This window comes from Psammomys obesus, unplaced genomic scaffold, assembly GCF_907164565.1.
Source record: "Psammomys obesus unplaced genomic scaffold, mPsaObe1.curated_primary_1811, whole genome shotgun sequence".
NCBI classification, from domain to species: Eukaryota; Metazoa; Chordata; class Mammalia; order Rodentia; family Muridae; genus Psammomys; species Psammomys obesus.
Genome location: NW_026590062.1, coordinates 4033473 through 4058740, shown reverse-complemented (window position 1 = coordinate 4058740; position 25268 = coordinate 4033473). Strand labels below are relative to the sequence as shown.

Genomic DNA, 25268 nt, shown 5'->3' with positions numbered 1-25268 from the left:
TGTTCAGATGCTCAGGCACGTGAATAAAGCCACGTGTACATCCTGCACATACTGCAGGTGGGCAGTCCCTCCCCAGGCCTTCCCCGACCCTCAAGAATTGGCTGGAGCCTTGGGGTGGCCTCTGTGTCCCAGAAGGTGGGGTTGGGGACACTTCATCCTTTCTCACCCTGACCTGCCTGTCCTTGCATGAGCCTCAGGATTTCCTACTTGCCCCTCGGAGTGGCTGTTTTGGCCACACAGGACTCTAGTGACCACCATCCACTAAGGGTGACCTGGCGGCCTCCCCCTGTTCATCTCTCCCCCAATCCATCTCCATCCACGAAGCCCCCATTAAAGGCTTGTCTGGAGATTTAAAAGGCTGGAAGTGCCACATGAGCATCAGCCAGGCCCAGCCCTGCCATACCCGGCCTCCTTCTCCGGGTCCCCATGCCCTTTGCCCACGACCATACCCCTACATTCTTTAAGTTCTATTTGTATATGCTCACTTTTCAAAAAAGCAAAATTAAACACCAGGGCTCAGGGTGTAGCTCAGTGGCAGAACAGCTGCTGATCATACCCATAAGGCCCTGGGAGAAAAAAACAAAAAAATACACACACAAACAAACCCAGTTCTGCTTAAAACAGCATCAAAAGTAGTAGGATACTTAGGGATAAGCATGAACAGAAGAACAAAGTGATCCAGAGGTGACAGAATGTTGAAGTGACTTTAGCAAACAGGAAGACATCCTACATTCAGACTGGGAGACTCAGGCTGGAAGCTGGCTTCCAGCCCCGTGAAGCTCCTGTCAGAATCTCAGCTGGCCTCCTTGCAGAAACTAAAAAGTCTGTCCTGAAATTCTGGGGATTCACGAGACCCCAAACCATTTCTAATTCTGAAGCTTAACGCCAAGTTACAATGGTCAGGTCACTGCGGGTACCAGGCATAAAGAGAAGCACCAGCAGCTCAGGGGACTGGAGAGTCCAGAAGTGACATTCAAGTAGGGAAAAAAGCTGGTCTTTTTGTTTGTTTGTTTGTTTCTCTCTAGACAGGGTTTCTCTGTGTAGCCCTGGCAATCCTGGACTTGCTTCGTAGACCAGGCTGGCCTCGAACTCATAGAAATCTGCCTGCTTCTGCCTCCCACATGCTGGGATTAAAAGCGTGCACCACCACCAGCTGCCAAAGTTGGTCTTTTCAATGACTGGTGTTGAAGACAACTAGGTATCTAGTATTCGTGGCAAGCACTAGACAGCTACATTTAAAATGATGAGGTTGGATCATCTCAACTCAAAACTGTGTCAGAGACCTACGTGGAAAAGGTAAAAGTTTTCAAACCCCTTTATTCATTTATTACAGTGAGGACAGGGAGGAAGCATGCCCCACATGCGCTCAAGGCGACAACGCTTTCCACCTTGTGGGTCCTGGGCACTGACTTGGTCCCCAGACTTGGCAGCAGGTGCCTCCACCCACTTCTTTGTCTCAGTGGCCTCAAGACTAGAAATGCTCAGAAGAAAACACAGGAGGCCATGCAATGGCTCCAATTGTTTGAGGCCTTCTATAAAAGCAACCTAATAAAAGCCACGGATGCCTCTGGAATCAAACATTTTGGTGCTTCAAAGGGGATCAGGAAGCGTGAAAAAGACAGCTCTAGAATGGGAGAAGATGCTCACAAATCACAACACGAAACAGGACCCAGAACACACATGGGACCTGGGTAACCAGAGGGAAAGGCAAGCAGCTAGGCTGAAAGAAGGGCTGCACAGGCATCTTCAAGGAAGATACACAGAAGCCAGTAAGCGCACGAGACACAGATAAAAGCATTCCAGGATTGCAACAAAAACAGGATGGCTGAGAGCCGGCACACACCTGGAAACCGGCACCCAACAGGCTGAGGCAAGGGGGTTGCTGTAATTTTGAAGCTTGCTTGGCAGGAGTGGGAGGATACCCCCACCGCCCCAAACAAAACAAATGGTCGTGGGGAACTTGGTTCCTTGGGTGTCTTCGCTGTCTTCTCTCGGGTGTCTATATCTAATCCTTAAACGTTTTTGCTTTCTTTCCTGCCCTGTGTACAGGCAGTGTGGCCTGGGGTTTTTGTCCCTGCCATGTCCTGAGCCCTCAGGTTCACTGGCAGCAAATCTCACCGGATGCCTGAGATAGATGGGGGCCAGCACACCAGGTCTTCCTTCCCCCTCGGGCAGGACACGATGAGCCTGATGCAGCTGTCCCTTCTCATTTCTCTTCTACACTTTGATGTTGGGTGTTGGGAAGGCAGCACATGTGAAGGTTACAGGACAACTATAAAAGTCAGTTCTCTCCCTCTAATGTGTGGTCCCAGGAATTGAACTTAGGTCATCAGGCTTGGCAACAAGCCTGTTGAGCCATCTTGCCAGCCCCTTTTGTGGCTAGCACAGGTGGCCCCCACAGAAATGGGAGTGACTGAAGCTCACTGAAACTCACTGGGGAAGAAGCCCCAACTGGCAGGTCATAGAGAATGCCTGGCAGTGGGTGATGGTCTCCCTTCTTATCCCTTTGTCAGTGTCCAGTCACTCTCCTGAAGTCACACACATGCCCTGTATGTGACCAGCCAGGACCTGACCCCTTAGACCCATCTCTGTCCCTGGGGTACCTCCTTCCCTGGGGCTCTCTGCAGAGTCTGTATTTTTAGCAGTGCACAACTCAAGGTTTGTATATTAGCAACTGCAATGAGAAAGTCAAATATTTATTAGCTGAGGTCCTGCATAGCTGAGATGGAGGTTTCTGCAGGAGGGATGATCAGGTCTGCTCGGGGCCCTGGGACCCTGGCCAGCTGGGAAGGCTTAGCTCTTAGGCCTATGGGAGTGGAAGGGAGTGAACACACACACTCATCTCTGTCCCTTCTTTCTTTGCAGGCCATTTTCTCTAGTCACCTAGGACAGCCTGCTCTGTCTTTAGCTCTTGCAGATATAACCTGTGGCTGTCTCTGGTCCCTTGGGTGTGTTGTGGGCACACAAGGCAGCTGGTTCTTGTCACAGTTCTGTAAGTCAGGCTCCTGGGATCCTTCTCATACAGGGGGCTCAGACTGGCTGCCCCACCCCCTGGATCTTTTGATGTTACCCATTACAGGCGGCCAGAGCTAGACTTTTCCCATCCATCTCATTTGACCTTTTCTTTATAGAAGGGGACATGGGTCCTAAGGGACCAATCAACTTGTTCAAGGTCATGCTGTCCATAGCCTGGCCAAGACCTTGGTGTTACCCCAGCATAGCAGCAAAGTTCAGGCCAGCCTTCCCCTTCTCAGTTCTGCTTGGGGAAAGGAGATGAGAGCCACTGCCCAACTAGGCCTGGTGGCCCATGCCTAGGATCTCAGCACGTAGGAGGCGGATGCAGAAGGATTGCCAGGAGTCTGTGGAGACCTTATCTGAAAACAAGGACAGATCCTGTGAGAGCAAGGCCCTCTCAGAAGAACTGAACTGACTAGAAACAGCCCAGATGCCTGACCAGTGGTATCTAAAAGTGCCTCTCTGTCTGGGAGAGTTGAGCAGTGCACTCAACTGCTGAGGCCTGAATGCAAATAAAGGTGCCTGCTGGAAAGATCAGGTGAGGTAATGCCTGGGCCAACAGTGTGCACTCCCTAAGGCCAGGGGACACCCCAAACACAAAGCCTGGGTCCCTCTCCTAGTGACAGGAGAGGTGCAAGGGACACACTCTGCTGAAGAGTGCACAGAGCTATAGCCACATCCCGTGTGCAGCCAGGAGCGATGGAGGAGCGAGCAGATGCTTGAGCTCTGAAAGTCCAGTCAGGACAAGGACTCAGAGCTTCTGAGCTGGGAACTTCTTGTGAACAGCCAGGCAAGATGAGCTCGCTTCCTCCAGGGGTAAGCTATGTTGAACAAATGTCCAACCCGCATCCAAATAAAGTTTGGGCAAGGTCATGCTTCGTATAAGCTACGCCCAAGAGAAGAGATGGCTGTGACAGCACAGTGCCTCGTGGAGGGATGGGCTGATGAGAAAACGTGGGGGGAAAGCAACTGTGTTTGTAAAGCAAGAACAGAAAACAGCTGTGCAAGAGGAGGCGAGGATGATCCACAGAGCGAAGGGAGAGTGAGCACAGAGGGGCAAAGGGTAGAAAACACCTGAAGAAAGAGAGGAGCCAGGCTTCGAGGCCATGGTCCCAGGAACAGGCTACAGACAGGCCAACCCCATACAGTTTGGTAGAGCAACTGGATTCTGAGGACGTCAAAGTTTGAAAACAAGGGTGCAGGGTGGCATGAAGTTTCATTTTCTTTAACGCCTTCAAGGTGAGACTCAAGAGGTGGAGGAAATCCAGAGTACTGATCCCCTGAGGCCGCCCAGTAGCACACTGGGGCCAACCAGCTTCCGATGACGGAGCGTGAGGCCAAAGCATTGGTGCAGAGTGATCTCATTTCTTGAGGGCGCCGTGACACAGACCCGGGACCCATGCTAATGGTGAGAGGCTCCGGTGACGGCACTGCTGACCACAGAAGGGAACGAGGGGCCGGTTACAGCGCAGCGCCATTCCCTTCTTTACGAGAAGATGCCATTTGCAGCTGCTGAGGCTTGCAAATACAGTCAAGTCCTACGAGCGACCGCGGAACACAGTAATTTCATCATTTTCTTCAGGGACTAACAACACACGCAGAGCTAGGACTGGGTGGGGAGTCGGCATCAGTAAACACGAGGACTTGAGTCCGGAGCCTTGGGCGTACGGGAAGGGGAGGCACAGAGACGAGGGGGTCCCTTCTTGCAGTGCTTGTGTGAGCACTGGGGTTAGAGATGGAGGCAGCACGGCAGAGGAAGGCACCTGATGTCAGCCTCCGTCACTTGGCCCCCACCACAGAGAAACAGAGAATCAGTGAGTTAAGTTACCTAGAGACAAGCAGAGCACCCGGGTCACAGGGCGTGAGGAAATGCAAATTCCTCCCATGTTTTCACTCAGGCTACACACTGGCCACACCGGTAAGTGGTGTGTATGTGTGTGTGGGGGGGTGCATTTGTGTCACAAAGCTTAATCCAACTCGACAGCACCAGAGTCATGCCTAAACACAGGAATCCAGAGAGGTCACAATTGCAGAACTGGCAAGGGTTGCCAATTCAAAAGCAGAGGTCAGCTATCCTAAAATCACATCCAGGCCCCAACGTGTCAAGTCTGTTTTTGTAAAAAAGCATTTACTTCCCTCGAAGGTCCACGGTACTAATATCTGCACATTAAACAGCACTGCAGTATTGTTATGGCTTCTAGGAGAAGAAACAGCCTGCACCCGCTAGCAGAGGGCATCTAGCGCCTTCATCCAGGAGACGCAGAGGAGGGGTGTGCAATCCTGACTCCCAAAGCAGGCTCACAGCCTTCTAAGTTCTCACTGAGAACAAAACCAAACCAAGGGTTGCTTTTGTATCACAAGGAACTTCAGGCAAGATCTGCTGTATTTTCCCTGGCATGTACCTAGACACAAAGACTTCAATACATTTTTAGAAGCATCTCTGATCCATAGCACAGACCACACACACACACACACACACACACACACACACACACACACACACAAAGCCTCCTGCTTAGATGGACAGGTAGGGATGGAGAAAAAACAAATCAGATCCAAAATTCTAAAACAACTAGAAAGCAAGATTCAAAGTGAGTATAGACTTTGCAGCCTTTTCCTTAAAAAAAAAAAAAAAAAAAATTACAGCACTCAGTGGGTAAAGGTACTTGCTGCCAAACCTGAGACCCGAGTTCGATCCTCAGGACCCACATGGTGGAAGGAGAGGAAACTGACTCCTACAAGTTGACCTCTAACCTCCACACCCCAGTCGTGGTTCACTATTTCTTATACACATAGATCGATGTAATTTTTTTAAAATTTAAGTAAAAATCATTATAAAGATTTAAGTCTCTAGCTCAAAAAAAATAACTTCAAAAGGCAGGGAGATTTTAATAAAGATAAAAGCATAAATCAATGAATTAGAATCCCTAAAAGGGTAATATTACTAATAAATACTATAGATGGATCTTTGGGGAAAGGCAATAGATCACATCATTAGCTAATCTAATCAAGGACGAGGGTAGGAGATGGCTCCGGTCAGCAGATGCCTGTGTCCCTTAGAACCCACATAAGTGGACCTCGGTGACCCGGCACTGTTACCCGGCATACACAGTATGATCCGGCACTGGGGAAGCAAAAGCAGCAAAAACGCCTAGGGCTCGCTGGCAGCCGAATCAGCAAGTTCCAGCCAAGTGAGAGACACTGTCTCAAACAAGCTTGGGAAGCCGAGGTCATCCTCAGGCCTCTATGTGCATGAAGCATGAAGCTGCACACACACACACACACACACAAAAACAAAGAGAAAACAGCCAGCAAGAGGGCGGGGTGGCACGGACGGGCACTAAACTGCGTTGCTCGTCCCTGTGTAAACTCATTGAAAAAACCTGGGTCATAGAGGTAGATTTTTTTTTTTTTAATTAAAAAAAAAAAAATTTGTTTTCTCGTTTGTTTGGTTTTGTTTTTTCAAGACCTGATTTCTCTGTGTACCCTTGGCTGTCCTGGTACTCTCTCTATAGACCAGGCTAGCCTCTCTCTGTTTTATTTCGTTAAACACAAATAATTAGAGGAGAAACAGCAAACAGGGTTAAGAAGCTACGAGCCCCACCCAGCACACGCGGCCTCAGTTTCACCCTGGCACTCAGCGCGCTTCTACAACAGACATTAACCCTTGCCAAGGGCAAGGGGAGCGGGAAGGCTGCAGATGGCAACAGCCAACAACAAATAAATTGTTCTGGTAGTAGGGAGGGGGTCTGAGGTAGCCTGGGCTACACTGTAAGAACCCGTCTTAAAGGATGCTGAAGAACTGTCTGTTGTTCTAATTACATTAAGGCAAGAATCTTAAATAACAGATCCTATCCTGAAAGCATGCTATAGAGAGCCAGTCCCCGTGACCCACGTGGGGTTCCAACAGAAATGCAAGGATACTTCAACGGGAAGGTGTCCAGTGACATCATCACTCGTATTAAGGGACCAAAGGAGAGAAAGCATGTGCCTGTAACCCGAAAAGCCGTCTGGGAAAGTTCCAACCCCGATTCTTGATTTTAAAACTCTAATAGGGACAGGAAGAGACTGACCAAATGCCCATCTCACAGGTGCCATCTCCTTGGCAGGGCAATCTGCACACTGTTCTTGAAGTGCTGGCTACCACTATTGTCGTCAGTGTTCCAGGGATGACAGTCAGTCTACTCAACAAAACAAACTAACGATAAAACAGAAGCCAGTCCACGGTGGTGCACACCTGTAATCCCAGCACTTGGGAGGCACAGGCAGGCGGCTGCTGGTGAGTTTGAAGCCAGCCTGGTTGTCAGGCCAGTTAGGGCTACACAGTGAGACCCTATCTCATAATACAACAGAAAAGCAGCATGGTGGTGCACACCTGCAGTCCCCTCTCTGCAGGCAGAGGCAGAACATGCTCAGTGACCTGGCATGCCTGAAGCCAGCATGGACCGTGCATGGGACCTATCTTAGAAAGTGTTAAATAAACTATCATGTCCCACTGATTACTGTATAAGCGGAGAGACTGAACTGGAAAGCCCTAACAGCAACAAAGGAATGCAGGAAGGAAGGCGACAGGAGTCAGCATCATTCACAGGAACAGCCTCCACCAAGGGAGAAGCAGTGCATCAAAACACCCTCTCCAGAAACAAACTGGGCCCCAAATGTGTGGGAGCTAAATGCAGCTACTTAGAACATTCCCGGGGGGACACAGGAGGAAGCCTGCACTCAAGGACAGGTCTCGCTTTGGGAGGGGTGTGGGGGTAGGGAGACAGCGTTACAAAACTTGGCTTCTTCCAGGATCTGTCTGTCAAGGTATGCAGCCCCACTATGAACCAACAGCTCAGTAAGCGGCTCCTCAGGCCAGAGGGTAAATGTACAAGGTTTCCATGGAAATGGGGTGGGTTACTGACAAGGAACAAGAAGCTCCACTGAACAGCAGCTCGAATTATCCACCAAGCAGTATGGCTGATCTTGGAGAACCAGCCACAATGGGCCAGCAAAACAGCTCAGCAGGTAAAGAACATGAGTTTGGTTTTTGGTACCAATATCATGGAGGGGATAACTGATTGCTGCAAACTGTCCCCTGACTGCTACCATGTGTCTGGTGATGCGTGTGGTACGTGTTCACAAACAAAATCGATCTAACTACAGGAAAACAACCACACAAAGATACACATGGTGTGAATGAGTCAGTCATGCCAGTCCAGGGTTGAACTTCTCTATGGAGAAGCGGTGGAGGGAGGTGGCAGAGGTCGCTGTCGTAGGGACTGGGGTTCCTGCTGCTACAAGGAGGCTGGGACACCCCTGCTGATGCGGCCTCACCACGAGTGTCCCCAGAGATCGCTGCTGGCTGAACAGGGCCAAGTACAGCTCAGTAAATTCACCCAAGTTTCTAATCCCCAGTGTGACTGTATCCCAAGCGCTGGGGAAGGGGGAGCAGGAGGCCGGAGTCATCTTTGGCTACACAGGGAGTTCAAGACTAGCCTAGGCTATAGAAGGCCTTGCCAAAAAAAAAAAAAAAAGGGTGGTGGTGAAGGATGATAAATATGAATGAGAACATGGTGGACCTAGCTAGCCAGCTCAGTGGTAAGAGAGCTTGACTAAGGACCTGGGTTCAATCCCCAGGGTAACCAAACAGAAATGAAAAAAAAAAAAAAAAAAAAAAAAGAGCAGCATCAGGCTGATTCTTGAACACAGTGAGATTTCAACCTCACACTTCACAACCAGTAAATTACAGAACAAATGAGAAAGGGTTTCTTTGCAGAGCCCTGGATGTCCTAGAACTCACTATGCAGACCAAGATGGCCTCAAGCTCCCAGAGATCTGCCTGCAACTGCCTCCCAGGTGTTAGGCAAATATCTTCAATACGGAAGAGAGAAAGGTCTAAGTATGACTTAAACCCCACCAGCCACACAAAGAAGGACTGATGAACAGAGGCAGATCTAAGCCAGAAGACAGGTCCAAGGAGACAGGAGGTCCGTGTGTTGCATACAAGCAGCTTCCACAGCTCAACACAGACGGACAGGAACTGCCGCCCCATCAAAAAACGGACCAAGAAATGCACAGAATGTTCAAAGTCAAATGCTATGACACAAGACACTGAGCTAGTGCCATTTAAAACGGAAACTACACAGTGAACCTGTGGCCGCCGCCCAGGTGTCAAAGCCTGGTCTGCTGGGCCTGAGGATGCGGGGAAGTGTGTCCTTTACATACGGCTGGCTGCACGCTGTCCCTGGGGTGCACCGGCTAAAGCCGTCAGACCACACCCACAACATCACAGAGTGTCTGGCACCCTAATCCCGTACTTCCTCGTCCAGGGTTTCCCCACACTCTGTTCACACCTGGTGACAACACAGGGTTTCTGGCTACATTGCTTACGGAATCAACAAGTTGTGGAGGGTTTAAATAGAGGGTTGGCCGAATAAATTAGGGCCACCCCGTGCCGGAGAAAGGGACAAGGGCAGAGGCAGCTCACCGGCAGCCTCCCTGAGGACGTGTGGTCACGTGAGTGCTGGACCATGTCAGATGCCTGTGCACACATTTGCTGAAGCACATAAACCTTCTGGAAGGAACACAGGAAATGGACACTGCTGCCTGGAGGGGGGCCTTTGGTCTCTCCACTCCTTCCTTCCTTAGGAATGTTGGACAAGAATGCTGCCTTCAAGATAAATAAATAGCTGCAGAAGGAGCCACAGTGTCAACAGCTACTTCCAGGCCGCAGGGCAGCAGCTGTAGCGTGCTTCCAGCAGCCATACAGATGAAAGAGCTATGCCCCTCCCTTCTTTATGGCCAGGCTGGCCTCAAGCTCAGGGTCGTCCTGCTTCCCTCCCGAGGGCGGGGGTTACAGGTGCAGTCATGCCCAGCTGTAGAACTCTGGTTTGGAGGCATGTGGTGAGCTCACTCGCTGGGGCATGAATACTCCATGCAGGGGTCACACTGGGGCCTCACCCGCCCGACAGAAGCCCAAAGGACAGAAAGCAAGTCTCTGGACCCAGAGAGCACAAAGAGGAAGCAGGGAGCAGGAGGCTCTGGACGGGCCTCACTCACATTTGCGCAGCTCCAGGCTCTTGCTTGGGCAGACCAGGTGCTGGCCGGGTGGGTTCTGCGCCCTCTGCAGACAGGCCAGCATGGCTGAGCTGGGAGCCCCGAGTGGGCCTCGTGCTGCAGCAGGAATCCTGTGTAAAGAGAAATGAGGTGCAGGTTACTAAGGGCTGCTCTGAGAACCTCCCGTCCTCCCCAGCATCCCAAGGAACCTCCGGTTGGTTGTTTTTGAGACATGTCTCTTTGTAGTCGAGGCTGGCCTACCGTCTAATCCCCCAGGTGCTGGGAGCAGAGGTCACTGTGCCAGGCTTCTGGCCAGAAGTTCAGAACAGACGTTCCATCTCCCTCAGATGTACAAACTGAGGGTTCCAGAGGTGCCCCGAAGGCATACAGGAAGGGATCAGGTGTCAGGGGGTGGCCCTTGACCACAACATGGCCACATGTGTCCTTGGCTAGCTCAGTATGTGGGTCACCCCCAAATGTGTCAGATTCTCACCCCTCTAGGACCTAACTGAAGTTGTCCTTTGGCTGGTGGTGGACCCCAGCTCTGTCATTATCCTGTGACACAGCAGCTCCAAGCTGGAGTGGGGGATGACACCCAACTGGTCATCTTTGGGGTCCATTCAGGAGTAGCCAGGTAGGGCTAGTGGGTGCAGGGTCCCTGTTTAGATAAGAGCTGGTCTGGTACCTATTTGGGGTGTTGTCACAGTACCCCTGGAGAACAGATGTCAGGATGGTGGCCTGGGGAGCTCTCCCTTGACTGACCTCATCACAAGTAGAAAAGGCTGGGCCAGAGTCACCCATAGCAGCCACAGATGGGCCCCTCAAAGGCCATGCTGTATTCATCTACCTACGCCGGACCCTGGAGGGAAGGGACACAGGAAGCCCACGTGTCCCCACAAGGCCCATCTACCTAAGGGTGTGGCGCAGTGTGTGCTGGGATTGGGACAAGCCAGCCTTTGAGGTCACCATGGGAGATATGGGAGACTCAGTCAGGCCTCCCTTCCTCTCTGCCTGCCACAGAGAAGGGCTCAGCCTGGATACTGAGGTCCCATTATCCTACCCATCACCACCCCATCCCTGGCAGGCAGCCTGGTTTGCCTCCATTCTGAGCTGGTTGGGAGGAAGTGGAGGGGGTGTTTAAGGGAAAGGGAGGGAAGGTATTTAATACTAAACAGGTGTCTGAAGCCCGAAATTCTGCCGCTTCTAATAATGAAGTATTCATGAGGAAAAGCCTTTTTTCACCACTTTCTTAAGATACTAATTTCACAACAAGCTCCTTGTTACCGCGCAATTATTCCAATCTTGTATTCCCTGAGACAGTGGCAGCCTCCCGTCTGTCCTGGCCTCTCGGTAAATGAAAGACAATCACGTAACCACCTTTCATTATGCTCTATTTTACTTTCAGCAAAGGTACCCGAGAGTAAAGATTTCCTCTGAAAGGGACTTTTATTCAGTTTCAAAACCAATTTTCTCCTATTACTGTCTAAAAAAAAAGAAGAAGAAGAAGAAGAAAGAAAGAAAAAGGAAGTGGGGGATGGATAGATGTTGGGGGGAGGTGGACGCTCCTCCCCTCCCCCAGTTGCCAGCCTTAACACAGCGAGGCAATAAAAGCAGCAATATCCACTTCCCCGCTTTGATTTCTGGTAATTTTAAAATATGCCATTACAATCAGGCAGAAACGACATAGCTTAGCAAGGGAGTGAAGTGGGGCTTTTTGCGGGGAAGGAAGTCCTTGACTACAAAAAGCAGCCAGGCTCTTCAGGGACCTGAGACGGGAGCATGTGGCACAAATAGGCCTGCTGGGGCCATCACCGCCACCACATGCCACAGCTTTGAGGCCAATGTCCACCCCGCCAAGACCGAGTATGCTGGGTTTCCTCATACTCTGCAGGTGCACACGCAATCTATACCTTGAGTCACACTCCATCACATGGGTGGGGTCCCTGAAATGTACACTGACATGAAATGAAATTGACAGTCCCACGGGGACCCAGGACCTGTGCAAACAAGGCTGCCCCTGCCTTGACCCTGCCTACTTCTCTCCTGTGACAGCATGTTGCCTGCCATCCTGATGCATGAAGCTCACCCGCCCTTCTCTTCAAAGGTGATGCTGGACTGAAGGGGGCAGAACCTGGGGCCCCCAGAGCTGTCTGGCTTCTACAAGCCAGGCGGCCCTTGGCTAGGAGGTCGGAGGTCAGCCTGGTGTTTCCTCCAGTCCCTTCATAGCTGGGTAGTACCCTCTGACTTGTAAAAGCCATAACATATAGTTCTTAGTGGCTGACCTAACCTTTACCAGAGCCCTAGCCCCACTCCAGGATGAGGAATCCTGGGGTGGGGGCACCCATCCCAGCATACTGGTAGCTAAAATAGGGCAGGATGGGCCTTGGCTGCTGAATGAGGGCAGTGTGCCCGCTCGGATGCCTCCTCTTACCCCAGCTGCCTCCCAGGGCCTCCAGGCTCCAGAGCTGGAATGTCCAGGCAGTCTAGGAGCCACAGGACCACCAGACCAGTGTGGCATCTAGTTCTGGAAGGGATGGATGGTGTCCTAGCTTCTCAGGGTAGGCCTCGCTGCTTTTCACCTCTAGAGGACACAGGCTGGCTGACCCATAATGACACAGCTTCACTTGGAGAAGGGTGATGGTGCTTCTCATCTCCTTTCACAGTTCCCCCAGATCACTGATCATTCTCCCCAAACCCTGTGTCCTGCTGTGGCGACCACCAGGGGAGGTCTCAGATGAGCCAGGGGCCAGCCAACCATTATGGGGCGTGTGATACCCACCCCAAGTTTCCATATGACCCCAACACTTTGGCCTTTAAATGTCTTCCAACATAACCAACCATCTCCGCCTGGCCCAGCTCTCCCCTGAGCCGCCCAATCTCTCAAGGCTCCCTCAAGGCCCTCCTTCTGGCTAACTGCCTCATGCCTCCAGATCACAGCAGCTGCCCACATTAGTTCAGGGCTGTTTCAGAGGGCTCAGCTGGCTCCTCCTCAGGGTGTCCCTTGCCACAGCCCCCAAATACAACAAGTTGTAATTGGCAAACTCACTGCTACACCGTGAGTTTCTAAATGGTAAGGCCCATGTCTTATTGGTTTCATCTCCCCAGTGTCTACCCAGGAAAAACCATTTAATAGGTAGGTGTTGGGAGACGGCTCACCAGTTAAGAGTGACCCGAGTTTGGTTCCCAGCACCCATGTAACTACAGTTCCAGGGGGTATCACAATCCTTTCTGGCCTTTAAGGGCACATGTACACACATGGCATGCACTCATACAAACGTACAAATAAAAGCAAAATAAAAATAAGTATCCAGTGAATGACTGCATCAGATGAATTGGTTATTGGGAGAGGAGATGCATGAAGAGCCCAGAGACATCAAGGTCACACAGCAAGGCAGGGATAGGTCTGTCCTGTGCACTAACACACTCATGCCTTTCCTGTGATTTCTGGCCTGCCTCCTTGCCTGGCCCTACCCCATCTGGAGATGGCGGGGCCCCTCAACCCCCCAGCACAGGATCATCATGGTCTGGCCCAGCCAGGGACCATCTGGAGAGCTGCACTGTCTGCAAATCGGACTGTTTATAAGCTCAAGGCCTTTTGTGACTTTAATAATAAAGGGGGCTGGGGGGTGGGAGGGAAAATGTCGAAAGCCTCAATGATTAGAGTGCCTTGGCACCATCCCTGACGTGGGATAAGATAAGACGTCTTATCTGGGAGACACCCAAGGAAAAGGGCCCCTCCGACAGATAACACCCCAGCTGTCGAAATGCCCTTTCATAGCCGGACTGCAGATAAGGAACTGTGACAGCGGAGGGAGGAGAGAAACTTCCTGAGCTGAGGAGAATTGAGTCTGCTTCGAACAATGAGGAGCCGCTGTCTCGGCTGCCTTTATTTTATTCAAAGAGGAGTCATGGGGGTGGGGTGGAGGTTGGCCTTGCTACCTTCTGTCATTCCTCTCTCTATGTCTGGTTGCAGGGGGCGACAGGGAGACCCAAGAGAGTGGGAGGGAGAGCTTGGAGATAGCAAGGTGCTGGTACTGAGGGTGGCGGCAGTTAGTGTTTCCATTTTGACTATGCAAAAACTCTCTACCCAGGCCTGAGTGCATCCTGTCCCTAACCAAAATGTGGCATGGCAGCCTTGGCTACAGTCTGGTTTTAGCTTCCTTTTACATGGTAGTAAACGGACACGGTGTGTGTGTGTGTGTGTGTGTGTGTGTGTGTGTGTGTGTGACTGGAGGCAATCCGCACAAGATCAGACAGATTTTTAACTTGCAGAGCCAAGGGTGTCAGACCCTGAACTGCAGGCAATTCCATCACAGTGGGCAGAAGCCCCCTGGCTCAGTCATGCCTCCCTCAAGGAGAAGCTGCAGGGCCCTGGTTCTCCTCAGTGCCCACAGTCCACTTGGATTCCAGCCTGGGAGGGGCTGAGAGCAGAGGCCCAGGAAGAGGAGAGCAGCTCCCTGGAGGCCACCCACACATTCCACAGCCATTCAACAGAACACAGCCTGTGTGCCACGCAGCAGATGAAACCCTGTCCTCCCCCAACTCACTCCTTCACTTGGGCAGTAACATGTGGGAACACCTTGAGGGGGGGCAACCCTCTGCCACATATGGGAGTATGGAAATGGGTAAGCATGACCTGCCACAAAGCCCCAGGGCACCACTGAGAACCGTACTCCCTGGCTAAATCCAGTGTAAGCTGAAACTAGATCGCCCCAGCCACCTCTGCCTCAGTAGGGAAAACATGCCCACCTGCCCTGAGGGGATAGGCTGTGGGGACACACTTGACCGCCGGGGAAGGCCATGAAGAGGCCACAGCCTCTGCCGCTTTCAGCCTCCATTTTTGCCTTTATCTAGAACTGCCTGAGCAGATCTCCACAGCTCTGCTCAAGGCCAAAAAAACACAGGCTGCGGTCTGTAGAGGAAGAGCACGCCAGGCCTAACAGGGTGAGAGGTTCAGAGAAGAAAGTTACAGGGAGCGGAGGCAGCCAGGCCAGAGGTAGGCACTGGGGTCTGGAGCAACTCTGAGGGTGTCACTACCGGCCTCCCTGCATCTGTTTCCCTGGCTAACCCTTGGTGAGGAGTTAACCAGGCTGGACACTGGGAGCATGTCAGTCACCCTTTGATTTCTCAGGACCGGCCATCGCACCAGCTGGGTGGGGAACCCAGGGCAGGGTCCTTGGCCTGTGCTCATGTGAAAAAGGTGGGGTGCCTATCCCTGAAGTCAGAGCCCAGAGTGGAGACAAGACTGGGGGAAACCCAGCAGTTCACACAGGCTCCACTCCAACCCCTGGCTGCCAGTGAGGCATCCCATACACAGGTGCCTCAAAAAGGGAAGAGTGTGGAAAGGCCTAACTGAGGAAGGAGAAGCACCACGTTGGGACCACTGGGGTCACAGCCTGGCAGTGAGGCTCTGAGGGATCACTTCTCTGCAGTTGCCTGCACAAACCTCAGGAAACGCCAGCCCACTGCAGAGAAATGTCCAGGGTCCACAAGCTGCACAGCAACCTCCCAGGGACCCCTCCCTCTCCTCCTGGTCTCTCCCTGCCTGCCCCCTGGACCTCTCCTGCCTAGTTCTCCATCTCTCTGCCCATCCCTCTCTCTTCTATGCAGGCAGAGCAGAACCCCACCCCATCTCCCTCTCCCTGTTCCCTCCCCCACCCCAGTTCCCAGAGCCCAAGGCCTTCCAGGGGACCCTGTTAATAATTAAATGTTAATCTAAAAAGCAATTTGAGCTGTGGCTGGGCAGATCTAGTTAGAGATTACATTAGCATGGAGGAGGCCAGGGTAATTTTCTTTAACCCCTCTCTCGATCTCTCTAGCCGGGGAATCTTCCAGTCACGGGGGCACTGCTGATTAAACAGGCCCAGGGCTGGGCTGTGGATAAGGCCTGTGAAAAGTGATTATTTCCCGCTGCCAGTTGGGCTGGCACAAGAAAGGGATTTTCACTCTCTTAAGGGTGGGGGGTGGGGAGCACTACCCTTCCACAGGAGCCTCCTCCCCTGCCAGGATTACTGCCCCACCCCACAGGCTACGGCCCCTAGGATGCCCATCTGCTCCCCTGTCTGGCCCAACACCTCTCCAGTCAGTCCGTTCCTGCTATTTCTAAATTCTTGTCTGGGAAGGGCACTGGAGCCGGAGATACTGGTAGTTCCAGGACAAAGGGGAAAATGAGAACGGATGCGGAAATCCCGGATTCTGGATGCAGGCAGAGTGCTTGGGTGGGCTTCTGTGCTGGCTGGTTTTATGTCACCTTGACACAAGCTAGAGTCACCTGGGAAGGAGGAACCTCAACTGGGAAAACATCTCTGTAAGATCTGGCTGTAGGCAAAGTCGGTAGTGCACTTTCTAAATCACTGGTTGAGGTGGGAGGGTCTGGCCCAGCATGGGCCATATCACCCCTAGGTTGGCGGGCCTGGGATGTATAACCAAATGGGCTGAGCAAGCCCTGAGGAGCCAGCCAGTACACAGGATTCCTCCACGGCCTCTGCTTCAGCTCCTGTGTGACACACAGTGTGAGGAGTGGCTATTAATGTAGATCCAAGCCTTCCCACATGGGTCACCAGTGCCTGAACACAGTAGGTCCCCAGGGAAACATCTGCAGAGAGACGGATGGACAAGAGGTGGGTCTTAGTGTCTCACCGTGAGGCAGGGCAGGGGGCTGCAGGTAAGCAGCTGGGCCCAAGCCCTTCAGCACCACGGCCAGTTCCCGAGCAAGGGCCCAAGAAATGGGGTGGAGCCAAGTCTGGGAGGACAGTGATGCCAGTGGCCATGGAAGCCAGCTGTGCCTGCCTTTCTCCCAAGCATGCCAACTTCTAGGGACAACATACCAAGCCTCTGTTGTGCACTGGGTCCTGTGCTGTCACAGACCTGAGCAGGTAGGAAGATCAGAGCGATGATAATATAGAACAGGTGGTCACCATGATAGGGCCATCCTACCCAGCCTGGGGGGTGCCAAGTGGGAGGCCACCTAACAATCTCACGAGGTGACAGCACGGAGTCCTGGGCTATGAGGCTAGAGGCTTGGGCTCTGTCCCTTAACTAGGTCCCAGTTTAATGTCTGAACTTGATTTGAACCTTACTTTCTTCGTCAAACTCCTTTCTGCAGGCTGGCAAAAAAATGACTCAGATGGTAAAGGCACTTGCCACGTCTGACAATCTGAATTTGATCCTGGAAACCCACAGGGGGGAAAAAAGCTGTTTGTGGTGGCAGTTATCTGTAACCCAGCACTCTCTGGGTGAGCTGGAGGGTGGAGGCTCAAGGAATGTCTTGGAAGTTTCTAGGCTCTCACAGCTCGGAGCGTGCAGCAAAAACAAGGGCCACCCCACCTCACCAAGGCAGGAGGCAAGAAAGATTCCCCAAAGTTTTTTCCTGGCCTCTGAACACACGCACATACCTGCTGCAAGCACACATAACGAAGACAATTTGTTTTTCAAGACAGGGTTTCTCTGTGTAGCCTTGGCTGTCCTGACATTCACTCTGTAGACCAGGCTGGCCTTGATCTCATGAATAGCTGCCTGCCTCTGCCTCCCACGTGCTGAAATTAAAAGCGTGTGCCACCGCTGTCACCCTCTGGCTCATGAACACACCTCGATGTGGGTGGGAGTGCGGCTGGAGTCAGCCGGGCCCTAACCTCAGGAGGTCTGCCTCAAATGGACAAGAAGCATAAAGTCAGTACAGGGAGAGACTGGAAGGTACAGGGTTGAGAGCACCCCACTGGAGTGACAGAGCAGCAGTAACTACACAACTGACCTTCTCCCAGAGACATGTGTCGGGGGACCTCTTCCAGTCAGAGGCAGGAGGCTAGTGTTGAGGGGCCAAGTCCTAGCTAAGGGGGCTTGCAGAACCCCTCCCCAGTTCTGACCTCCTGAAGCAGTCTCTTCTGTAGTGCCAGATCCCAAGGTGGGCAGTGTGGGGTCCTCCCCATTACATTCCAGCAATGGCTGGGAGAAGCAGGGGACAGTAGGAACTATCAGTGTTATGGCACCGAGTGAGGACAGGGCCTGGAGGAAAGGACCTGGCCCGGTATTTTTGGAGGGAGGCTGTACATTTATTTCTAGAGGAGTCCAAAAGAAAAGTGGAACCAGATGACCCTGGGTGTGAGGGGTCTCTGAAAAGGCAACACTGCATGCAAAGTTAAAGCCATACAGAGTGGGAGAACGGGCTGGAGAGATGGCTCAGAGGTTCAGAGCACTGGCTGCCCTTCCAAAGTTCAATTCCCAGCACCCACATGGTATCTCACAAGCATCTATAATGAGATCTGGTACTCTCTTCTGGCCTGCAGGTGTACATGAAGGCAGAATACTATGAAAATAATAATACATTTAAAAAAATAAAATAAAGTGGGAGAGTGCCCCAAGCCCCCTGCACCCAGAGTTTAGCTTTAAGCCAGGCAGTGGAGAAGGGGGCGGTAGAAAGAGCTAGGGGTTGCTGTGTGTGTGTTCCCCAAGGGCTCTGTATGTCACAGACATCACCTCATTTAATCCACTCTACCACCGGGACAATGCCAACAGCTTTGTGCCCAAGGAAGCAGTGTGGGAGGGGTTGAGCAGGACTCTAAGTATTTGGGTGATGGAGAAAGCAGAAAAGTTCCTTTGATGAGTGGACCTCAGCCAGGGGACCTTGGGATTGATAGAGCTGAGGGAACACAGGCTGGCAGGCAAGCAGGAATGGTCCTAAAATGTTTGAAAGACAAAGAGATGAATAGAGCTAGAGAAGGCAAGTGGCTGGTAAGGGTTGGTCTTCACCTTAGACCTTAGGTCTTAGACCTGTAGTCTAAAGCCAAGATCACCAGGTCCGTCTGCAGCTGGGATCTTCAGGACATGGCTCGGGTACAGACACTGGCCTTGGCAGCACTGCTGCTTGGCTGGCAGCATGGATATGGGAGCTTATGAGCCTCAGAGAGCCACATACATGGGCTTGTCCCCAGCTTTCAATCTCTGCTGTGACCCAGGGTGTCTGACACCACCTAATTCTTGAAGAGCCTGCATACATGTCACCCAGTCACAGGGCGCCATAGTTTCCAGAGAGCTCAGCATGAGGGCTGGGGCACTTGGGTTTGAATTTCAGCTCAGCTGTGAGGCTGTTTTCCTTGGTGAGTTTTTCTTTTTTGTGCTTTCTGGAGCTTAGCGTTTCTACTGCAGACAGGCTCGCTTGTGTTTTTGTTAGTTTTCAGAATGTTTGTAAAGGGATTTCAGTCTCTGGCCATTGGGAGACTGGAGGCTGGGCTCAGGGTAAATCACTCACGGGACAGGTGGCAGCTGGTGAGGAAAGGGCTGAATGGGGGACAGAGGACCAGAAGCCCGGATGCCGAGAAGCAGAGGAAGCGCTCAGCACTCAGGAGCTGGCGCATGTGCCAGCAGGTCCCAGCAGCAACTCTTCTACAGCAGAGCTGGCCCTGTGAGAGCTGAGGCCTGGAAGACTCCATGCTGCTCTCCTCCCTGAGGCTCCAGGGCAGGCTTTTCACCTGCATCCTCCACCCTTCCAGGCATTTCTAACACACTCCTCAGGACAGCCCACACTGCCCCATTCCCTTGCCAGCTGCCTGGCCACCCTGGCTTTCTTTCTGACTGTCTAGACAGGGCTTTCACATTCCCAGTTTCCTCTCTCGGCACAGCGCTGTCCAACAGAACTAGGCTGCGGGGCAAACTCCATTTGTAAGCATAAATTCCCTATAGCCAAGAGGGGTTAAATTTAGCAATGCACCTTGCTTCATCCAACAGCTCCACAGCAAGACCTTACGTTTTAGGCACTGACAAGGCAAGGTCCTTTTCTGCACTCTCTAGAGTACAAGGTTCACCCAACTGGAAATCCCAGTTTGAACTCGGTAGCCAGCTGGCTCCTGTGTCTCCAGCCCGTCCCTGACACCACATTCCGTAAGTGGCAGTCTCTAGACAACCCAACCCCTTTTATTCTACCTCACTTCCAATGTCTCCTCTTCCAGGAAGCCCTCCTAACCACCCTCAGCACGGCCACAACCCCATCCACCCCTCCTCACTCTGCCCTGTGGCACTCTTGAATCAAACTCTTGCTTCATAGCTAAGGTTCTATCTGTGCTACCAGAGCATAGGCCCCACCGTGTGTGCACGGGAGCACACAGTAGGTATCTAAGAGGACAGAGGAGAGAAGGAGAATGAGAGTATGGGGGGAGTGGGCCTGGGGCCCCTCTGTTGCCTACGTCACTTCAAACTCTACTGAGCGACGAGAGGCAAAGACCTAAGGTGTTGCACGTGTGTGCACACGGATGCATGTGGGGGACAAGTGTGCACATGGATGCCTGTGAACAGATACACGCACTCCTCCCCCAACTGCTGAAAAGTGGAACCCGAGGATGGGCCTCCTTTCAAAATCAGTCTGCATGGAAAAATGGCTGTGACAGCACAAAGCCAAGATTGAATCAGCAATGGGCCGACTGCCTAGTGACGGTTACAAATGATCTGATGTGGAAAAGACGGGATCAGATGTGTGCAGAACAGGGGCCACCCGGCGCCTGCACATGCCAGACAACAGGCTGCTTGGGGGGCAGGTGGCTCCCCAGAGCCTGGGCTACGGTATGTGGGCCAGTGAACTCAGGACAGGCTGAGCTCAGCCGTGTTCCTAGGGCCAGGCCCTGGACACAGTCGCGTGCACACAAGCTCCACTGTACCCACCTGCCCAAACGGGCCACTGCTGCCAGGGATGTGGTGGTCCCTTCTCAATCATCCTATTCCTGGGCAGACCCTCCTTCCATAGCACCAAGTGCTTAGGTTGGGGCATGGAGATGGTGGATGCTTCTGGCATTCATCAGGCTTGACATTCCAAAAACGGAGAGGAGAATGCCGCTTGTACAATGGGGGTGGAGAGCTGTTTATAATCCAGCCCCTGTGTGTCTCCGTAGAACCCAAGGAGGAATAGGCATTCTGCCACCATTTGTAACTCTACTGCAGCCTTTGGGACCAGTCTCTCCCCTGAAGCGGGTGTGGGCTTCCTGACCCATGTTCTCAGTTTCCTTGTACAGAGTGTCACCTTACTGAGACCCCCACCCCCACCCCAATCATTCTGTGAGGCAGTTTGGCTTCCACAGGGGCGTCCAGCAGTGATGCCATGGGCCCAGCAGTGGGGGCTCTAGCCAGCCATGCAGACAGCAGAGGCTTAGCAAGTTCCCGCTGAACACTGGGACGGCTGGGCCTTCAAGCCTCAAACCTGAATGGTCCTTTCCTGTATGGTTGGGCTGGGCCAGCTTATCTGGCTTTTAGGGTCTCACCCACACACCTCACCATATAGCCCATCACCTCAACTTGACCAACTCTGGCACACGTGGCCCACAGAGGGCTGAACACACATCCCTCAAGGCAGGTGGGGCAAGGCAGACGGGGAGAGCCTCCTCCTGGGATCCCTGTCACCTGTCCTTGGGGCATGGGCTGAAAACTAACTAGTGCTCCAACCTGAACTGCAGAGGCTCAGAGGACTGGGAAGCTCCTGAAGAAGGGGTGTCTCCTTGCTTCCTCTATTGGCAGCTGGGCAGAGGACCCATCTCTCAGGCCTCTCACACCCAGCGGGCAAGCTACAGAGACTGTGGAGGAGAGGGATTCTTCAAGGTCAGCTGGGGTGACTGAAGCCACTAGCAAGGCTGTGGAGGGAGATGCTGAGCCTCTAAGTAGGCATTGGCTCTTACTGGGGTGGGCACTGGGCTACTCTCTCTGGCCACTGTCCTGGCCCTACTTACTTGCCATGATGTAGGTCGAGGCGGATGCCAATGGGGCCATCTAAGGCCAGTGAATGCACCCTCAAGCCACCAGGACCATCATGGTGTCCTACTGACCCAGTTTCTATAGCCACAAAGCACCACCCCCATCGTCCTGCTGGGTTCGGCTCCAGAAAACACAAAACAGCCCTTCAGCTGAAGTGCAAACCCCAAACTGAGTTCCAATCCAGATTTGCCACTCACCAAGTCCCTTGCTGCCTTAGTTTCTCCATTTGAAGTGTGAAATTAGAAACCACACCTGCTTCGGCGGCTACAATGAAAACTGAGCCGGAAGACACGTGCCAAGCATGGCACTTGCATGCCAGTCATGGCTCTCAATGACTACAGAGGTGACAGTGCAGTCATGGATCTGTCTGTGGTGGTGCTGACGCAGAGGAGAGGCCAGGGACCAAACCCTAACTCAGTCCAGCAGGTAAGCGCTCTTTAGCTCCCAGAGAAAGCAGGGGAGGGCGCATTCACCAAACCTGCCATCACTGGACATCACCCACAGGAGACAAGGTACATGCCAGCAACCTGAACCTTGGGCCCTGCGACTTCAGGGAGCCAGGAGAGTACTATGCATGACTGACACCTTCCTGGGAAGGAGGGTACCTGACTGGACATCAGAATACCCCAGGGCCAAGGGAGTCCAAATGCACCCGGCAGGGCTGGTGGATCTCGTGAACCAGGCAGAGCTCAGCAAACCACAGCAGAAGGGGGAACCACCACAGGGGAAGGTGCCAGGAATGAAACTTCAGCCCTCCGTCTCCCGCTACATCCTCCTAACCTCATTGGGGGCAGAGACTGTTCTAGGAAGAGAAACTGAGGCACAGTAATGGTGCTGTCTGAGTAAAAGGCTGGTGGAACATGGATATTTTGGGGTTTGTTTTGAGACGGGGTATGTCAGGGTCATGCTAGCCTTCAAATTGTAAATCTCCTGCCTCAACCTTCTGAGAGCTGGGACTACCGGCCTTCCAGCCTAGAGAAAGGGTCTGAAATCCTAAGTATGAGGAGTACACACTGCAAAGGAGAGCTGTGTGGGTGATGTGCAAGGAAAGACTCAGGCTAGAGAGATACCAGGGGTCCCCAGAGGCCGGGTGGAGCCCTGTCCCCTCACCCGCAGAGAAGAGAACGCCATGCTGAAGCCACTGGGACTCCCACTTAGTCCCGAATTCTCCCACTAGCCAGCTTGGGCAGGGCCACGAACCTCTCCATGCTCTGGTTTCTCGATCTGTTCATTAACAGACCTACCTCACAGACCGTGCAGAAGTTTGGCACAAAATGATTATTATTCATTTATTAAGGGAAAAACCTTACAGGCTTATAGATATGGCTTAGTAGCTGAATGCTCGCCTGACATGGTCTTGGGTTCAATATACAGCACTGTAAAGATAAAGCAAACCAAAAGCTGGTAGCCGGAGGCCATGCCCAGCCAGTGTGGGAATGATTTGGTCACTGGGCCAGCTCCTGTCTTGGTCTAGGTAGGTGCCAGGAAGAGGAGGGGCAGCAACAGCACATCTCAGCCTTGCCAGGGCACATGCCAGCATGAGTGTGCGCGCGCGCTTCTGTGTGTGTTGCTGCTGCGGCTTCTATGCAAACATGTTAATTTGTTTTCATTTTGTGTTTTTTTCCCCTCGCAGGATAATTGGGTGAGTTTGAAGTCTTGGCGAGGCTGCTGATTATAGCTATCTGGGTGGTGCCCTCACGGGGTTTGGGCCCTGCCTCCTGCCTCTGGCAGAGCAGATGCAGCTGGGGGTGTTTTCTGGGGGGGGGCATTTTCGGGAGACCTGGGGTGGGTTCTGAGGGCTGGAGGGCTGACCTGGGACCTCTGACATGCTCCCCACCCGGACCACATGGCAACGCTGAAGCAGTAAGTCTGCCTGCACACAGCTTTTCTTTGTGCTGCCGACTGCATGCAATTAAAAAAAGAAAAGAAATGTGGCTGGCACGGGAGTGAGTGCCTGCTATCCCTATGTGGAGGTGGAAGTAGGCAGGTTTCAGGAGGTCCAGGCCAACCCTGGCTACCAAGTGAGTTCTAGGCTACAGTGAGACTCCTCCAAAACAAACAAGATCCAGAAAATGAACATTCCACTCTCATCTCTCGGTCTCTTGGGCATCAGAACAGAATTAGAACCAAACCAACCTGACAACTCAGTTTCTCTGAGGCCAGGCGACTGTTGTTCTGCTAGGAGGTAGGCGCCTATCTGGGCCATCTTTGGTTCTCATTTCACTGAGGGCATCCACAGTGTCTACACTGTACATGAAAACCACAGGGTCAATCTGTAATGTTTGACTATTTATCATCAGGGTTCATAAGGGCCTGGACCCATGGTGGCACACAGTAGGCCCACAGCAAATGAAGTGAGAGGCTGTGGACGCTCCAGCAGCCAAGGACTCTATGGAACAAGAGGAAGACCCACAGGATGAGGAGGAGGTACAAGAAGACAGGCTTCTGGCTTGTTCCCTTGGGGGTGGTGGGTAAACCTCTGAGAAGGGCTTGGCCTCTTCATCACATGGGGTGGCAGCTGGCATCACCCCTCCCCCACTGAGAGCCACAACAAAGGGGCCTCTATTTCTCCCTGAGCATTTGTTCCAGGCCAGGCTGGGCCATACCACCCTCTCCCCGCTCTGCTGGCCGCCCAGCCGGCTGAGCAGACACAAAAGCCAGTGTGTCCCTGCTGAGCCAGCCTGGCCCCAGAAGACCCTGTGCTTAGGGAGCCTGAGGCTCACAGGAATCCTGGGAGGGTGTGCAGAGCACAGTGAGGCCTTCCATTCAGGTGCAATGGGGGTGGCCAGAGGACAGGAAAGACCGGAGGTTGCAAGTCCCAGCTTCCTGCTCCTTGTAGCTGCATAACCCGAGGCAGGACTGAACCTTGGTTTTCTCCTCTGTACATAGGGGCCTTTAGCAGCAACATGTCCAACCACCTGGGTTGTCAGAGCTTGGGGAACTATCTCTCCTGGGGGACAGAATTTAGGAGCTTCCTGGGCCTATGCAGCCATGTGCTTCTCCGGTTTTACTCAGGAAATTGACAAGAAACCAATGACCCCCCCCCCCCCCCCCCCATTCAGCAAACTCCAAAACTGATGACACTGACTCTCAGGCCAGGCTCTGAGGTCCTGCCTTCAGGTGGTGGTGTGACAGTGGCCGCTGGTTATTAGACACCTTAGAGTTACCTTATCTCCTCCCAACCCCACAGCTACCCTGGAAGGGTAGTGACAGGATGGTACCATGGCCACAGATTCTTGAGTCCAGCAACAGGGGTTCAAATCCAAGCCCTGAGATTTTGGACTTTGCCCTGCCTGTAGGTAAGGGATGTTCATCGTCAAAGGTCTACAGCTAACATGAGAAAGTCAACTCAATGTCTCCAGGTCCAGCAAGCTTGACATGTTGACCAACGGGGCCATTCTCCATGTCCCAGGACAGGAACCAAAGCCCACCGGTAGTGTCCCGATGCCTGACAGGCAGCCATTCCAGGAGCTAGCCCATGATCC

The 25268-nt window shown here is 52.6% G+C and overlaps 1 protein-coding gene across 2 annotated transcripts in view; it reads right to left on the bottom strand.

Moving 5' to 3' along the window:
* Fam222a (family with sequence similarity 222 member A) overlaps positions 1–25268 on the bottom strand; it is a 44898-nt gene that overhangs the window by 9408 nt on the left and 10222 nt on the right. For both annotated transcript variants that reach the window (XM_055606389.1, XM_055606390.1), the window contains exon 2: positions 10060–10187. In XM_055606389.1, the coding sequence (XP_055462364.1) occupies positions 10060–10141 (82 nt within the window). In that variant the 5' untranslated portion in view covers positions 10142–10187. The remainder of the gene's footprint in view (positions 1–10059; positions 10188–25268) is intronic.